At 38.7% G+C, this 15,507-nt stretch overlaps 1 protein-coding gene across 8 annotated transcripts in view; it reads right to left on the reverse strand.

Annotated features, from left to right (window-relative positions):
- The window catches only part of ttll7 (tubulin tyrosine ligase-like family, member 7), an 84,866-nt gene that overhangs the window by 39,889 nt on the left and 29,470 nt on the right, over positions 1–15,507 (reverse strand). For all 8 annotated transcript variants that reach the window (XR_001660227.1, XM_007542297.2, XM_016665789.1 and 5 more), the window contains 3 exons: positions 5,817–5,911; positions 3,172–3,319; positions 1,277–1,350 (listed from right to left, as the gene is read on the reverse strand). Coding sequence is in view for 7 of the 8 variants with exons in the window: in XM_007542297.2 (XP_007542359.1) it covers positions 1,277–1,350; positions 3,172–3,319; positions 5,817–5,911 (317 nt within the window). In the remaining variant the exon portion in view is untranslated. The remainder of the gene's footprint in view (positions 1–1,276; positions 1,351–3,171; positions 3,320–5,816; positions 5,912–15,507) is intronic.

Here is a 15,507-nt window from a genome sequence, read left to right on the forward strand (position 1 = left end):
TATATATATATATATATATATATATCAATAGGAATAACAGACACTAGAACTTGTCAATAGTTAAAGAGCCTCATTTAACCGAAAAGCTCATGGTCACTTCTTCAGCAGGCCATGTAAACACCTGGGGCTGTTTTTAAAGCTGAACATATGTATGTCTTGATTGAGTTGATGATTAGATTCCTCTCTGTGTGATCTCACTTAAGTGAAATGAAGAACTACAACTACTCCTTTATTTGAGACGGTAAGAAAATCTTTCTTTGTTTTCCGCTTAACGGCACCTTTAAAGTCTCATGACTCCTGCTGCTTAACAAGGTAGTGAGCTAGCAACAAGCAGCTGGGTCTTCCTCAGATGTAACGGGCTCCGTACCTGAAACAGATCTTATCTAATAGCCAAATGTAAGTGAGTTCATTACTCAAACTCATCTAATGAGGAGCAGTGTGTTAATCAGAGTTCAGCGCCGCGCTGGGGCACCATTTGAATGCTAAGAGGTCTTTATTAGGGGTGCTCCAGCCTGCCTGATTGACTGTCTGGCAGCCTGTCGAGGAAAAGGAAAGAGGTGGCAGCACTTCATGCAGGCCTGGAGGAGCGTTCTGACCAAGACTCGGTCAGGAAGTTACTTCGACTTTTGGAGACGGAAAGACGGGTGAGTGTGTCTGTTTTTGTGTAAGAAATTGGGAGAAAAATGATAAAAAAAAAATAAATAAAATGCTGTTGTTGCTGAAGTGCTGTGTGGAAAATGAAGCATAAAATGAGGAGTAAAGAGGAGCGAATAGCTTACATGGGCCAAGTGGTAAATTTTAACTTGCTAAGTCATGCTGTAGGGTGAATCTGCTCCATCTGTGAGGTTAGAAAATCGATACGCTCTGTGTCTTCCAGAGACCCAGCTGGGGGTTCTGAGGTGAAGGGCGGAGAAAAAGAAGGGATTGTTGGGCAGGGATGAGATGGCTCGCAGCAAGCAAGCAAAGTTTACCTGCTAATCTGTGTTTCTAAGATGCGTCAAAGGGTAAGAATTTGGCAAGAGGAGAAGCAATTTGAGCCTCCCTTCCTTTGCTTTTCTGCCTTTCTCTGATTTTAACTTGTGTTTATTCTGGTTTCCTGCAATCTCAGAAACAATAGGTGTTCTTTTTTTCATTCTGTCAGCAGCAACATTTATTTTACCAAGAGTTTGGCATTGTGCAGATTACCTCGTAAATGCGAGCAAGCTGGCACAAAAAACAGTGGGTGGAGCTCCTGAAGGGAGAGCCCGTTCTCCCCAGCTGTTTGCCTCATCTTTACCTGTAATTCCCCAGATGTTGATTTTCGTGTTCTTCCCTGGAAACCTGCCTGCGAACCTGTGCAAGTTGTTCTTTCTAGAAACAAAGGAAAACATTTCACTCAGTAACAGAAAAAAAAAACAAAAAAAACAAAAAAAACAATGAAGCCTTGCAAAATACAGGGAAAGGGATGAAAGACGTCACTGCCATAAATTAATAATATGTTCTCCCTTCCCCTCTCTCATTAGCATGTTATAAATGTGTAATTGTGCGTCTAAGCTTGTCAAATTGACAAAAAGCGGAGAGGTGGGGACCACTTTGCCACTAGCGCCGCAGTATCATTAAATGCTGAGTGATATGAGCCTTCAGCAGACCTCAACCTGAGCTCTCTCTTCAGCCAAAACAGCACTCATAGATGAGGTGGTGCCCTTTTTGAAAGAGCGCCTCTGCTCCTTCGCTCCTTATTCCCACTGATTACAGCTGTGGCTATCAAAAGGCTAATCAAAGAGGGTGGGAGGCATTAAAGCACTAGCGGCTGCCACTTTTCCCCATCTAGATTAGAAAAGCTCCCCTGATTCCGCTATTTTAAAGGAAAAATAATTAAACAGTGCTCACGTCTCAGAAAACCTTGACTCTTTTGACATCCGCTGAGAAATAAGTGGAACTGAGTTTGTTCTTACAACCTTTTTTCCTTTTCTAAATCTGCAGCTCACTAGTACGTTGCCTGTGCCTTGCAGTTTAAATTAATCATGCTTATTTGTAAAGTACTAAATCCAAAGAGACTAAGGTGAAATCCAAACACTAGATTTAATAAAAATAAAACCTAAATGAAACCAAAACCATTGCTGGATATTACTGTTTTTTTGTTTTTTACCTTCAATTCGATTTTTGAACAGCAACATTTTGTATTCTAGCTGTACTGTATGGATATTAAAAAAAAACAAATGTCAGTAAACATGTTGGTACTGAGGAGTCCACTGTTGCAAGTGTCTCGTAGGGTTGAAAGTGTGGAAAATGTTTTCTTACTCCAGATGCTCCCTGCCCACGTTAACCAGAATGAGGCAATATCTCTGCTTTTTTTATTTTTTTTAAACAGTTTCAAATTTCGGCACATCGTTTTTCTCCTTGAATGAGTTCAAGCTACAGAAAACACAACTGTTTCCATTCTCCATGTTTGTTTCTCCTTTGTGTAAAACTTTCTCCATATTCTTTAATTTTTTTTATATAAAATGCATTAAGACTGATGAAATCCTCCAAATTCTTTGCACTACAAATAAACTAGTAGAATTTAAGACTCTCAGGCATTAGCGAAGCCAAAAGTTCAAGCTGGTTTAATTCTCAGAGCATTCAAAGGAAGATCTGTCTTTTAAAATTGCACTGCCAGTCTGATGGTGTTCCAGCAACTAATTTAACCAATTAGTTATTTTGCAGGCATTTACATGAACCGCATTATATATTCACGTAAGCATACGAAAAGCGTGGGATTTGCAATGCACAGATTTCACCAAAATAGTTGCTGTCACATGAAGCCAAGTTGGAATTTTGACGCAGTAGAAGAAAGAGGAAAAGAATCATTAAGCTACAGCAGTCTTAGCCTGATAAAATGAGGTTACAGATGCCACTGAAGTTATAATTTATCATCAATCAGAGCATGAACTCTACTTTCATACATCCATACAGGTTCTAAAAGTCAAAGTGGGATGTAATTTTCCTTTGACAATAGGTAATGAGCAGCACCTTATACAGCTTATGACCTCCACAGAGGCTGCTTGCCACAGGTCTGTGGTCAGCAAGTAAGAGAACCGTCATTTAATAAGGACAGTGCAGAAGGAATAATGCATGACTGGAAGAATGCTTAAAAAAAAATCTGCACACATTCAGATCAGCCGAAGGTGTAATATCCCGTTTGTGCCATACCAGTTCCTCTCTTCTCCGTTCCAGCGTGTGACGTTGTTTCTCCCAGTCCGTGGAAGCAGCTGAAAGTTTCCTCATGAAGCCATGACCATAAAGCCGCCTCTGAGCTTCTGCCTTCTCCTGAGCCAGGTTTCTTTTCTTATCACTGGCCCTGAACCACAAACAAGTTAATTGATAAAAAGTTTATATGTTTAGGCTCCTCATACTGAAAAGCTCTCAACTGTTTAGTAATCCTCTATGCTGTATATTTTTGTTGTTGTTGTTGTTGTTGTTGTTTTCATACTTTTCCCACATAGTAGATGTTTGATCATTATTTTCTTGTCTGTACAGTAAAAAATATCCATTATTTTTGGAGAATATTTGTCCGCTTGATGTCTGGATAAGAGGTTACTCTTCATTATTATCGAGAAAAATATTGCTTCCAAAAAAATTCAAACAATATGTTTAAAAAAAAAATAAATCAAGCTAAAATCTAAACAGCAACTGGAGGAACAGGATCAGACAGAATATTATGAACAAGTAGGTGACTGCAGCTTCGAGAGAAAAATGTATTTAATTCAGTCGCTGGCCCTTTAAACTGAATATTGACTGAATATTTTTATTGAGGGGGAATGACGTCTATCAATGTCCATGCCCGAATGGGTCTGAATTGATCCCAGTTGGATTCAGTTTGCGTTGTAAACGGACCAAAGAGTCAAGCAAACACCAACAACTCCTTCCTATGGGCGAGAAAAGCTAATGTATATTAAAAGAGATAGATTAAAGTTCTGCAAGACACTCGTTCACTCCACGAACAAAAGGGCTTCATGCTATGTATGCCCTGTGTTCTTGCTTTCAATACATGTTGTAAATCCTGAAATAAAAGCTAATTTTGTCAGAGAACTTGGAAAACATCAACCAGAAGCTCCAGAAAGACAGTTGGCACAGCTGAGAGTTTTCAACAAGCTACATCTAGTATACAACAAGTAATTTGACCATCTCTGCATTTAAATAAATTGAAAGGAATATTTATATATTATTTTTTCCATTTCAGAGATTCCAGAGTGAGGCTGTGGTTATCCCTGTTGCTTGTGCACCTTTATTGAATGATACCTTTTTCTTCCACTCTGCATTTCATTAATAATGCTTGGAGGCAGCCCTCTGTGCCCTGCTTCATCCACTTTTTGGAAAATGTCTGGTGGAAAGCTAGTCGTCTTCCACGAGACTGCATAGGCAATAAAATGTCTATGTTAAAATATTGTGTTAATAGACGTCGTAAAATCATAAATTAGGTTATTAACTAGTGCGATTACCTCAAAATCAACAGAAATAAATTCTTGAAATATACATTATTCTGTGTGTTGAATCTATTTGACATATAAACGTCACTTGGTGAATTTAATTATTAGAATAATTTCATGTTTTGATGATTGTCTTATTTACTGAGATACTCCTGTACGATTCTGTGCCTACGTATATGTTTTCATTATGTTTCTGTATGTGCATGACTACTTGGGGGGAGACTATATTTAGGGTAGCGAGAAGAGGACATGCAGAGAGAAAGCAACAAAGGGAGCAGAGATCTAGAGGTCTTGTGTACAGTGATCAATCAGAGAACAAAGTCACTGTAGCCAGGGGACAGAAAAGCATGCCAATGAACACACACATACACACACGCGCTACACTTTACACACAAACCACTATGTGTACAGAAGTACAGTACACCACAAAAAGAGAAAACATAAGCAAAACAGGCAGACAAAGCAAGCAGAAAATGAAGGACAGGAAGCTGAATAAATATACAAAGATGAGTAAAACATAAAAACAAAGAAGTCGCAGAGATTATAAACTTAAAGCTAAAAAGTGACATGACTCTCACACACTGACATGTGCAATTAAGGTTTTCTTCCCATTTTAAAAGGCTTATGTACAGATCTGTGAAAAACAAAAGTACTGACAGGAAACCTTCTCAGAGCCTGTGTGTTTGCGTAGGACACATTGATGTTTAATATAAATTTTAATAATACCAAAAAATTATTATTTTTTGGTATTATTTGTTTATTATTTATAATAAACAAACATTTGTTTATTACAAATAAACAAATGTTGAAATTTCATACAAGACGTAAGTTAAAAAAAAATCAATTTCTGGTCAGATTTAAGTTAAGATATTCCAACTTATGCTACATACATGTCTACTTAGAATGGGCATAAAAATTACAAAAGTAGAAGAGCGTCCTAACTTTTCCCTTAGCTAGAAAATAAATTGTTGTTTATATATTTTGCTTAAGGAGTACGACAATGTTCATTTTTTTAAACAATTTTTTCTTTTCCACTGTTTGAAACTGATATTCAGTGTTGAAATGTGAATGCTTCTCAATAAGGAGCTGGGGTGTCCTGCATTTATCACTGAGACACAACCATTTACAAATATGATTTATGTTGTGCAACTGTTCACACCATTACCACAGTCACAACCGTTTTAAAATCAGATGTAAAAAAGGTTCTGAACTCCACCAAGCATCAAAGTAAGCAATGACTGAAATCGTTAAACATTTAGAACCCCTGTAAAAAAAAAAAAAGCCTGGAGCTTTAATGGGCCCCCTGATGCAATATGTTTATGTATCTGCATGCATATCCACATACATGACTGCAGCAGAAAGCAATACCTGATGTTGAGGAGTTCGAGAGCATTGAGCAGCACCCCTTTCTTCACATCGTAATCAAGCTTCTGATCAGTCCCAAAGCTCGGAGCTCGATTGATCTGTCAAGCAAAGAAGAAAAGGGGCATTTAAAAAATCTTCTTTCTTTCTGTAACATTTTAGAGACAGGGATTGTATGCAATTACAGGAACAGACTGTGGACTTGTTTGAAAAGAAAAAAATCTCTTCCAACGAGCAAAGGAAAGAGGAATGGAGCAAGCAGACAGACAGAGATTGAGGATGTTTGTTTTTTTCTCTCTCTCTCTTTCCCTTTGAGAGACACTTTAAAGTCGGTTTGGCCTTTTCCTGCAGAAATCTTGTCTGGCAATGATGTGTGTAAACATGAGCGTGAAGAAGAACCTGTCTGTGTGTTTGCGCACCACAGTTTGTATAAGTGACCCCGAAATCTAATGCCTAAATTTGCTCAAAACAGACTCTATAACACAGCCGCCACTAACATTTCTGTCAGCAATAAAGAATTTCTCAGCTTGGCTCTATCATTTACAGTCAAAAGCAATCAGCGAGATTCAACCGAGCAAGAAAGGAGTAAGCCACATGGGATTTTAGGTACAAAAGCTGGCATCATCCAGGGAATAATTCAAGAGCAGCTTACCTTTCTCAACAGAACAATTCCAAGCACCGGGGTAAAGTATTCAAATATCAGTTATTATACTTGACACAACAAATGAATTATTTTTCTCTTTGTTAGCTTCCTTTATGTCTCCTCCCATGGTGAGAAATGGCTTATGTGACACAACAAAAGGAGCAACAAAGAAAGACCTGGCAACAGCAATTGGAACGGTGTCTTCCTATGTGGTGACTTCAAATGACAATGCAACAGATGCCCATCGAAAGGCTGGCGTGGGTTGATAAACCTTGATTGTTCAGATAAGTCAGGTCTCCGCCTGGCATCCTCTGAAAAACACATGAAGCACCCATTTTTTTTTATTTTTTTCTGTTTGGGAACAATAGTTTGGGTGGGTGGTTTGATATTATTAGGATTTCAACGCCCCTAATAGTGGTGCATTTGTTGTGGGAGCTTTTGTAAGTATGTGTCAAAATTGTCAATGAATGTCTTTTATTACACAACAGGTCTTTCAAGACGAACACAAACTCTCGCACACACTGTGACCACCAGGACACTTGTAGGGAACAGATGGTGTTATTTCTATCCAGCTGCTGTAATCCAAACCAACAGAACGTACATGGAGTTGATCAGGTTATCAACCAATTCCTTCGTTTTAAGGCTCAACGATTTCTCGTCTCCTCATTTAAAAGATCTAATTTTTAACTTTACCTGCGACTCATTTGCAGATGTAAATTAACACTAATATTTTCGTGAAACCAGCTGAAATGTTACCAGTCTAGTATTCTTGTTGATTGTTTTCTTGAGTGAAAATTATTTTTGCTAAATCTTTACTTCATTATGAAAACCATGCAATGCGAATCATAATGCCAATCAGAGTATTGGCTCTGATTGGCATTAGAGCCAATCAAGCAAATGTGGTCTTTGCTTTGGCCACATTGACCAAAGCAAAGACTAAAAAAAAAAAAAAAAAAAAGACTAATGAAAAAAAACATTGGAAGACTGCAAAGACTCCATTTCCTAGCCATGCGCATTAGGTTAACCAGAAAGCTATCTAAAAAAGGGAACCATGTATCCACACAAAATAATCCACAGCGACACTACAAGGACGTAAGCACAGATGCTTCAAAGTCTGAAATTTTTCTGAAATAAAGTTTCCTAAGAATCTTTCTAAATGGAATCCCCTCTCTGGTGTCACAGCCACAGGTGAGGCACTAAATCCTCACCGCTATGAACCGGGCTTGTATGGAAGCGGCTTTGTAAAGCTATGTGTGCACCAATGTGTGTTTTTTGTGTACAACAACCATTTATCAGAAGGTGGGTGATGAATGCCTTCCAGTGCAAAAAGGGAAAAAGGAACAGAGACACTATACAACTCTTTCACTCAATGGAAAGAAAGTATACAATGCGTCCCTCTGTGAATTGAGGACAGAGCTGCACTACGAGCTACCATACCTCACCTCTGCTACAAAAGAAAAATAAGGAAGAGGTCTGTTTTCATTTAGAGTACTCCACAGCTTGACAGCCACAATGAAAAGAGCGCGGCGTTAAGAGTGCGCCAGCCAATAGGTAACAGGCATACTGGCAGTGATCCTGGTGACGGTTGTCTCGTTACTTGTCATCATGTCTTGGTTTGATTTGTGGTGTCATGTTGTCATAGAATAAAACTTGCACAGCAGCGTTTGCTGTCTCTCTTTGCTCCTCGTCGTGTCTTTTTTTTTTTTTCATTTTTTTGTGTCTCTTTTTTAGTTTCACTTTATTTTCTGCTGTCTTTCACATGGTTTTCCGACTGGTCGCCACTTAGCCTCCGCTCTCCATTTGCTAGCCCCGATTCTCTGGTTGTTACCTCTCCTCATTTCTCTCCCCATATTTCTGTGCTCTCCTTTTCCTCCCTGGCAGAGGAAGTTGGACCAGTCTGTTCCTAATGAACCCCTGCAGGCTCCAAAACCCCCCGCTCTGATTTCCTTAAGTGACTCTGGCAGGATTTTAAAAGAGCCCTTGGTTGCTTTAAGACACATTCAATAAAAATGTCAGATGAACAGATGAGAACATTCTTTTTACGCGATCTTTAATTTGGTTGCGTATCATATTGAGGCCAAAATGTCAGTCAGTCAAAAAGCAGAATGTGAAACGGGTCATTTTTAAAAAATGAAGATTAAACAAAAACTTTTTCACAGATTCTTTTTCAGCGATGAACTGCATCAGAAATTCTCAACGTGTAAAAAAAAAAAACAAAAAAAAAACAGTATCACAAAAAGTTAATGTAAATGATTTTTTTATGCAAAATTTATAACAGAATTATGATCTTCCTACATCTTATGAAGGGTAGATAGATTAGTAGTCAAATTTTTGTCACTGCCACACTATAGGAGAATGTGAAATTATGTTGATATCACACATTTGTCTGTCCATTTTGCAGTGGAAGTTCTTCTTTGTTGCTTTTTAATCAACTTCATAGTGAAGCAGCTGTTAGTATTGTTGCCTTACAGCAAGAACGTCATTGGTTTGAATCCTGATCTCATGCATCTGCAGTCCTCTGGCTTCCTTCCACACTGTAACTACTTGAAAGTTAGGTTACTTAGAATCTTTAAAAATTGCCAGTAAGGGTCATTGATTGCATGGTTGTTTGTCAAGTCTGGGTGATGCAGAGGGGTATGTCTTGCCTCAAGATAGACACCAACCCATCCTCAAACTACCAATGCATGGAGGGAGGGACAGATGGATGGACAGATGTTTCTTGAGACTGGAAGTAATGTTTAGGTTTGGAAGTAAAACAGCCAGAGTTCTGAATTGAAGAGAATCTGTGGAGAGTGTTGAAGAGGAGGGTGATGGAAATGAAGCCTTCCGATTTCAAAGATTTAGGGCTTATCACCAAAGAGAGCAGACGAAACTGAGGATGGTCAGAAATAAGAAAGACAAGGGTGTTATTACTGAAATGCCAAAAATGATTTTTTTTTATTGATTACTGAGAAGAGAATAAACCATTTTTGTCATTTTCTAAAAGTAATACATCAAAGAAAATAACAGTAGTCCTAAATTCCTTTCTTCAAAAACCATACTTCTTTTTTACATTGTTTTATCATCATTTTATGTATAATAAAACATCCGTCCAAAGCTGTTGGAGAATGATATAATGATGAAAATGAGTAAAAAATTACATCCAACCCTTGACCTAACCATAGACAAAAGTCTTTACATGAGCACATAGTGCAAAGCACTCACTCTCTAACAACAACATTAAATGCAACATCCTCAGCCGCAATTACACTAAATGCCCTGCGGAGACTAAACTTACCTACTTCGCTGAAATACGCCTCCTGCTACCTGTCTCTATATGTGATTTCGATCTCCTACGGATTCTGTCATAACACTGAGTTGCAAATGTTGACATGCAAAGATGCATGATGTAAATTATCACTGAGACTGAATGCCATCTACATAGGTTCAGAAATAGCTTTAATGGTACCCGCCTGTACTGTAGTGATATACCAATTAAGAGTGCTTCATTAATGATTAACAAAAATACAGAGTGCGAGGATGAGAATTAGACATTTACCCTGATACGTTACAATGTGAAATAAACATTTGCACTGGACACAAACCAAATTGTTTATGAAGGCAACTGTGAAATATAGCTTATCAAAGGGGAGCCTCATTATTTTTATTTCAACTGTCTGTTCGGGTTAAATTGTCGACAAGCCGCAACTCTGTTTACAGATCATTACAGAAAGTAAAGAGTAGCCGAAAACAGACCAAGAGCAAACAACAGATTTAAATTACTTACTCAATTTGATGTAGTCGACTAATTTCCAAAGCGATAACTCCTCTGGTTTGGACGCGGGGTTTTGTCTAATGATCTCTGACCCCTTGGTGCGTCTGAGAACTGTGATGCGCCTCAGGATAGTTAGTATGTAAATTATTTTTCAAACAGCAAAATCCAATATCCAACAAAACCAGAAGTACAACTGTCATTCATTACTGCTTTCACTTATTCTATCTACACTGTGTGCACAGTCGTATGGGAACTGAGTATTTTGAGAATATCGTATTTTTTTTACGTTTTTCATTTTCAAGGTGCAGTATGAACATTAAACTTATCTGATTAAAGTGTATTAGGTGGTGGTCAACCAGATCAACCATCTATCTCAGCGTGTGCATGATTACTCGGCAGCCTCAGTCCCTCAGAAAAAAATGGGCAAAAAAGTGACTTTACCAAATGATTTCAAAAGAGTAACAAAAATAAATAAATAAAATGGAAAATAAACAAAAAGGGTTCAACCCCACCATCAAAAACATGAGCTGAAATTTCAAGACTGACATAAAATATCGCACACCAACAGAAAACTATAAAGTCTATTGGATATGTGTGTGTTTGCCAGTGTAAGTGTGCGAGTGGTCAGCTGCAAGGGCTTTTCTGTAGAGTCTGACAGCAGTTGAAAGGAAGGAAGACCTTCTGAATCTCTCCTGCCACTAAAGGAGCTGCTCAGTGCCATCAGAGTCCCCTGTATGGGGCAAGAGACTGTGTCCAACAGGCATAGCAACTTATATGTACATTTTATATAAAAAAAGGTTGGTTTAGGTACCTTCTTCATTTTCTCCCCTCGATAAATGAAATCATGTATTTACTCAGATCTTTATCTGATATTAAAATTTGCAAAAACAAAATCTGGTAAAGATGCTAATTATTTTTCATAGACCTGTATAATTGTTTCTGTTATAAAGAAAACTGATACAAAGAAAAGTAATTAGTTGACATGAAAAAATTTGTACCTGAGGGTTCTCTTGTCCTACAAAAAAAAAAAAAAAAAAAAAACTTTTCTAGTAGAGCAACACAAGACCAACAATCAGCTGCCTTATTTCCCCAACAAATTGCTTCCCCACATTGACATTCATTTTGCCTAGAATAGTCGCTAAAACAAGCACAAGGTCTGCTGGTGATTAATCGCTACAGAAAAAAAAAACACCTTATTATTTCTAGCAGAGGGCAAACAACCACTGCTTTGACAAGCCTCCCATTTTGCCCCTCAAGAGTATCAGCACAGTTCAGTCGTTGTCAGAATGGAGTGTTTGTTGCCACACAATGGTGGAATAAGAAACGGTGGCAGAGAGAAGGAGAGAGAGAGAGAGAGAAAGAGACAGAGGGAGAAAGAGAGAAACCAAGCGTGTGTAGCAGAGCGACAGAAAGACAGACAGCTAGACGCCCTGTTTAGTCGCTCTCTTGTTTCAGACGTCTTATCAATCACTGTTCTGTTCTTTTTGTGGCGTTTCTTGCGGTTCGCTCGGACACAGGGAAACTCTAGCTGAGCGTGGCGGGCTGCTGCTGATGCTGAAAAGCGAGGGGGCCAGCGCTCAGCTCAGAGGCTGGGGATGGGGAGAGAGAGGCACTCTTTTAAATGACATACAAAGACGAAATCAAGCACAGGCACTAAAGGTGCAAAGCAAACACGACGAAGCTTGCACACACAAATATGATTTTTTTTATTTTTTATCGTATGCATTCCTTAAAAAAAAAGAAAGAAAAAGAAAGAAAGAAGAAATTTCCTGTACAATTTAAAATGCTGGTAAAAACATCCTTGTATGTCCCACAAATCCACCGCATATTTAACTCTCACACAACACAGTTTCTTGTGGCACTCAGTAAATATGCCATTTATACCTTCCCTCTCAATCACATGTAGCGTCACCAACTGCTGTGTGTGTGATGATGAATGGATAAATGCTGGGGTATGTTTTCAACTGCCCCACATACAAAGACTGCGCTTGCCTAATTTGATACTTATTCCATGAAATAGTCATGTTGGGGGAGAATGGATGTGGATAGAGACAGGCAGTCCCATACATCATTCTAATTATTCTTTAATAAAGCTCATATAAGCCAAACAAACGATAAAAGGTCAATACTGCCACCTAGGGTTTGTAAATGGAAGGGTACACCACTGGCGTTAAGAAACACACATGTATAATATAGGAATAAATCCTGCAAACATGCAAAGATTATTCAGAGGTGGAGAGGAGACTGCAAGACGGCTGATATTGTAATATCAAACTGTACTTATTCTCTACTTTTATTATTACCCCACATAATCATGTCAGGATGAAAACTATTTGTACAGATCTAGTAAGTGAGTTTCACACTAAATCACACAGAATACCTGATAATGTTTGCCTTGGCTGTTCCAGAGGTTAGGAAATTCGTCCCAAGTTTCCTGTGGATATAAATGAAAGGCAGGCTAATCTTTAAATTCCTTCCTTAAAAGCCCTCAGAAAACAGTTAAGAAGCTTTAAATTTCACTCTTGCGTGAAATACGCTGACATAAAATGTTCATCTCAGCCTCTAAAGGTGAAACACAACATAGTGCCCCTGTTTGTGTTTGGAGAAGGAAAATAATGAACACACACAGTATGCCTTTCTATCTTCTTTGCATTGATTTCCATTCAATTTTTATTCATTCCTATAGCCCAACCCAGTTGGACTATAGGAAATCCCTGGTTTACTTATCAAAGTGTGTGTGGGTGTGCTCCCCTCAGAGAGAAAACAGATAACTACACCCTTCCCAAAAAGAAAAAAAAAAATACTTGCTATACTTGTCACTTAATTCATACATGTTTCACGGATGTGGGGTTTTCCTGCTTTAGCTACAGTATGTGTAGCACCACATTATACAATGCTTCAGTTGAATTTACAGTGCCAAAAATATAAACAACGTTCAACCGCAATTAAGTTTGGCTTCTGTAAAAAAAAAAGAAAAAAAAAGAAAAAAGGGCCCAGGGCTTTGCAAACAACACTATGGTAGTGGAGCATCTTCAGATCCAACCCATGAAAATCTAATCTCAACTTTAAATCATCATGGTCAGACTGCCTTCTTTGTGTTATTTTGTTTGGCTCAGACTCTGACTCCTTACTCACAGTAGCTTTAGGTACTAAAAATATATCCACTTTATCTTTGACATAGGCTTGGTGAAGTTGGTTAAATGTTTGCAGTTACTTTTCGAGACCCTGAAAAGCTCTGGCAGCCCCTAACCTACATGCCTAACACTACGACTAACCTGAACTCAATTCAAAGTCTTAAACCTAATCCGTAACCCCTATGGGGCCAGAACTCTGGGGCCCATAAGGAGCAGTGGGTTCTCACAATGTAGTATTTGTTGAAAAAAACAGGAATAAGAAATGCTAAAACACACACACACACACACACGCACACATACTTTCTTATACTCTAACTCAAAGGGAAAGGAAGTCTGGATTATGTTGGCAGTAAGGGATGGACAGGGAAAACCAAACTCATCTTGAAACGATTGGGTACAGACCACAGAGAGGAGAAAGTTGCAGGAAGGGGCAAAGAACTGCTGCCCTTAGGCTAAGAGGTCTGTTGTAGTCTGTTGCCATGATGCCTGGTCTCTCTCTCTTTCTCTCTCACCCACACACACACACACACACACACACGCAGAAGCTCAGACACACAAACAAATCTGTGCCTCAGTTGACCCTAACCATGCTCGCCTCATTAGCTGCCAATCACTTTGAACAGACGCGCTAAAGGGAGGAAGGACCAGAGGTAGGAACACAAGAGATGAAGGAAGAGATACAAGTTTAGTTGTCATCAATAATCAAGCTGCTCTTGTGCCGCTGTCTGATGGTCGCTCAGTCCAAACAATAACACCTAAATAACCATAAAAGTGGATAAAATAGATTTCTTCCTTTTCTCCTCACTCCTTTGCTTCCTGAATTGCTCTGTCTGTGTGTTTTAAGCCGAATCCCTCATTGGCTCTTTGAGTGGATAAAACGAATGGGTTGTGGGCTGGAGGATGGCCAACGACACGCACACACACGCAGACACACGCAGACACACGCAGACACACATTGCAGAAGGCTATTCCAACATGGACTAAGACCAGCCCTTCTCAGTTCCCCCCACACCCCCCTGTCCCTCTCCCCCCCCGCCCTCACACACACAGAGACACACACGGAGAGAAAGACAGGCTGTTGACACACTAACACAAAACTACAGACACATCCTAAGTTGCAAGACTTTTGATGTATGTTTATCATGGAGGCTTAACACGTGTGACAAGAACACAAATTAAAATTAGATTCACAGATGCTGCACACTTGCACACTTTTGCACGCTCGTTGCGCCTCTAACAAGCAGACCAACCAGCCTTTTAAGATGTTGGGAGCTCACCAATAAAAAGGAAAAAAATAAATAAATCTGCCTTGGGACTGAGCAAATTTTCATTTTTTTAGGCTCATTACAAACACTTCCTTTTTGTTTAGAGCTGAGCAGCTGGAGTTTTATGGTTGATGAGGGGAAACAATGAACAACAACAAAAAAAATAGCAAGAAGAAGTGAGCCAGAGCTTATAAGCTTATAATGAGGGTAGCCTTCAGACCACTGATCATAGCAGTGGGAATCATTGTTACCCATCGGAACCTCATGAGAACATAAATTGGGCCCTTGTTGCATTCAGGTTCAGATATAAACAATGGCTGAGACTTAATGTTGCATGCATGGTTACAAATCATGTTTTGGTTACTGGTATCAAAGCATTCCAAGGTATTAAAAATGCTAAAGTTTTCCTTTACATCATTCCTATGGTTTTAAAGTTCTTTAAACCACATGGAGAAATGGCAAGAGGAAGCAGAGTTTCTCTAGCTGTATTTGAACTGAGGCCCTCCACTATTTGTTGCTGCACACTGCTGGTCAGCTGGCTGAAGGTATATTTTTTCTTATGTAGCTATGAGTAACACATTAACATAAACTATTAAAAGACACGTAGCAGTTTCTCTAAGCATAGGGTCATTGTTACAACTACTTTTGGATCTCAATTTCGAAATAAACTGCTTTGCAAAGCAAGTGAAGGAAGTTTATTTATGCAGGACCATTCAAACACAAGTCGATGCAAAATTATTAGCATTAAATCAAATGAAATATATTAAAATAACAAAAACCCTAAAGCATTTTCAAGCACTGCATAAAGAGAAACAAAGGTTAAATGCTAATTTAATCTTCAGTCTCACACTTAAATCACTCATCAGTGTTTTTATATATATATATATATATATATATATAT

The sequence above is a fragment of the Poecilia formosa genome, unplaced genomic scaffold (genome assembly GCF_000485575.1).
Source record: "Poecilia formosa unplaced genomic scaffold, Poecilia_formosa-5.1.2 Scaffold10, whole genome shotgun sequence".
NCBI lineage: Eukaryota > Metazoa > Chordata > Actinopteri > Cyprinodontiformes > Poeciliidae > Poecilia > Poecilia formosa.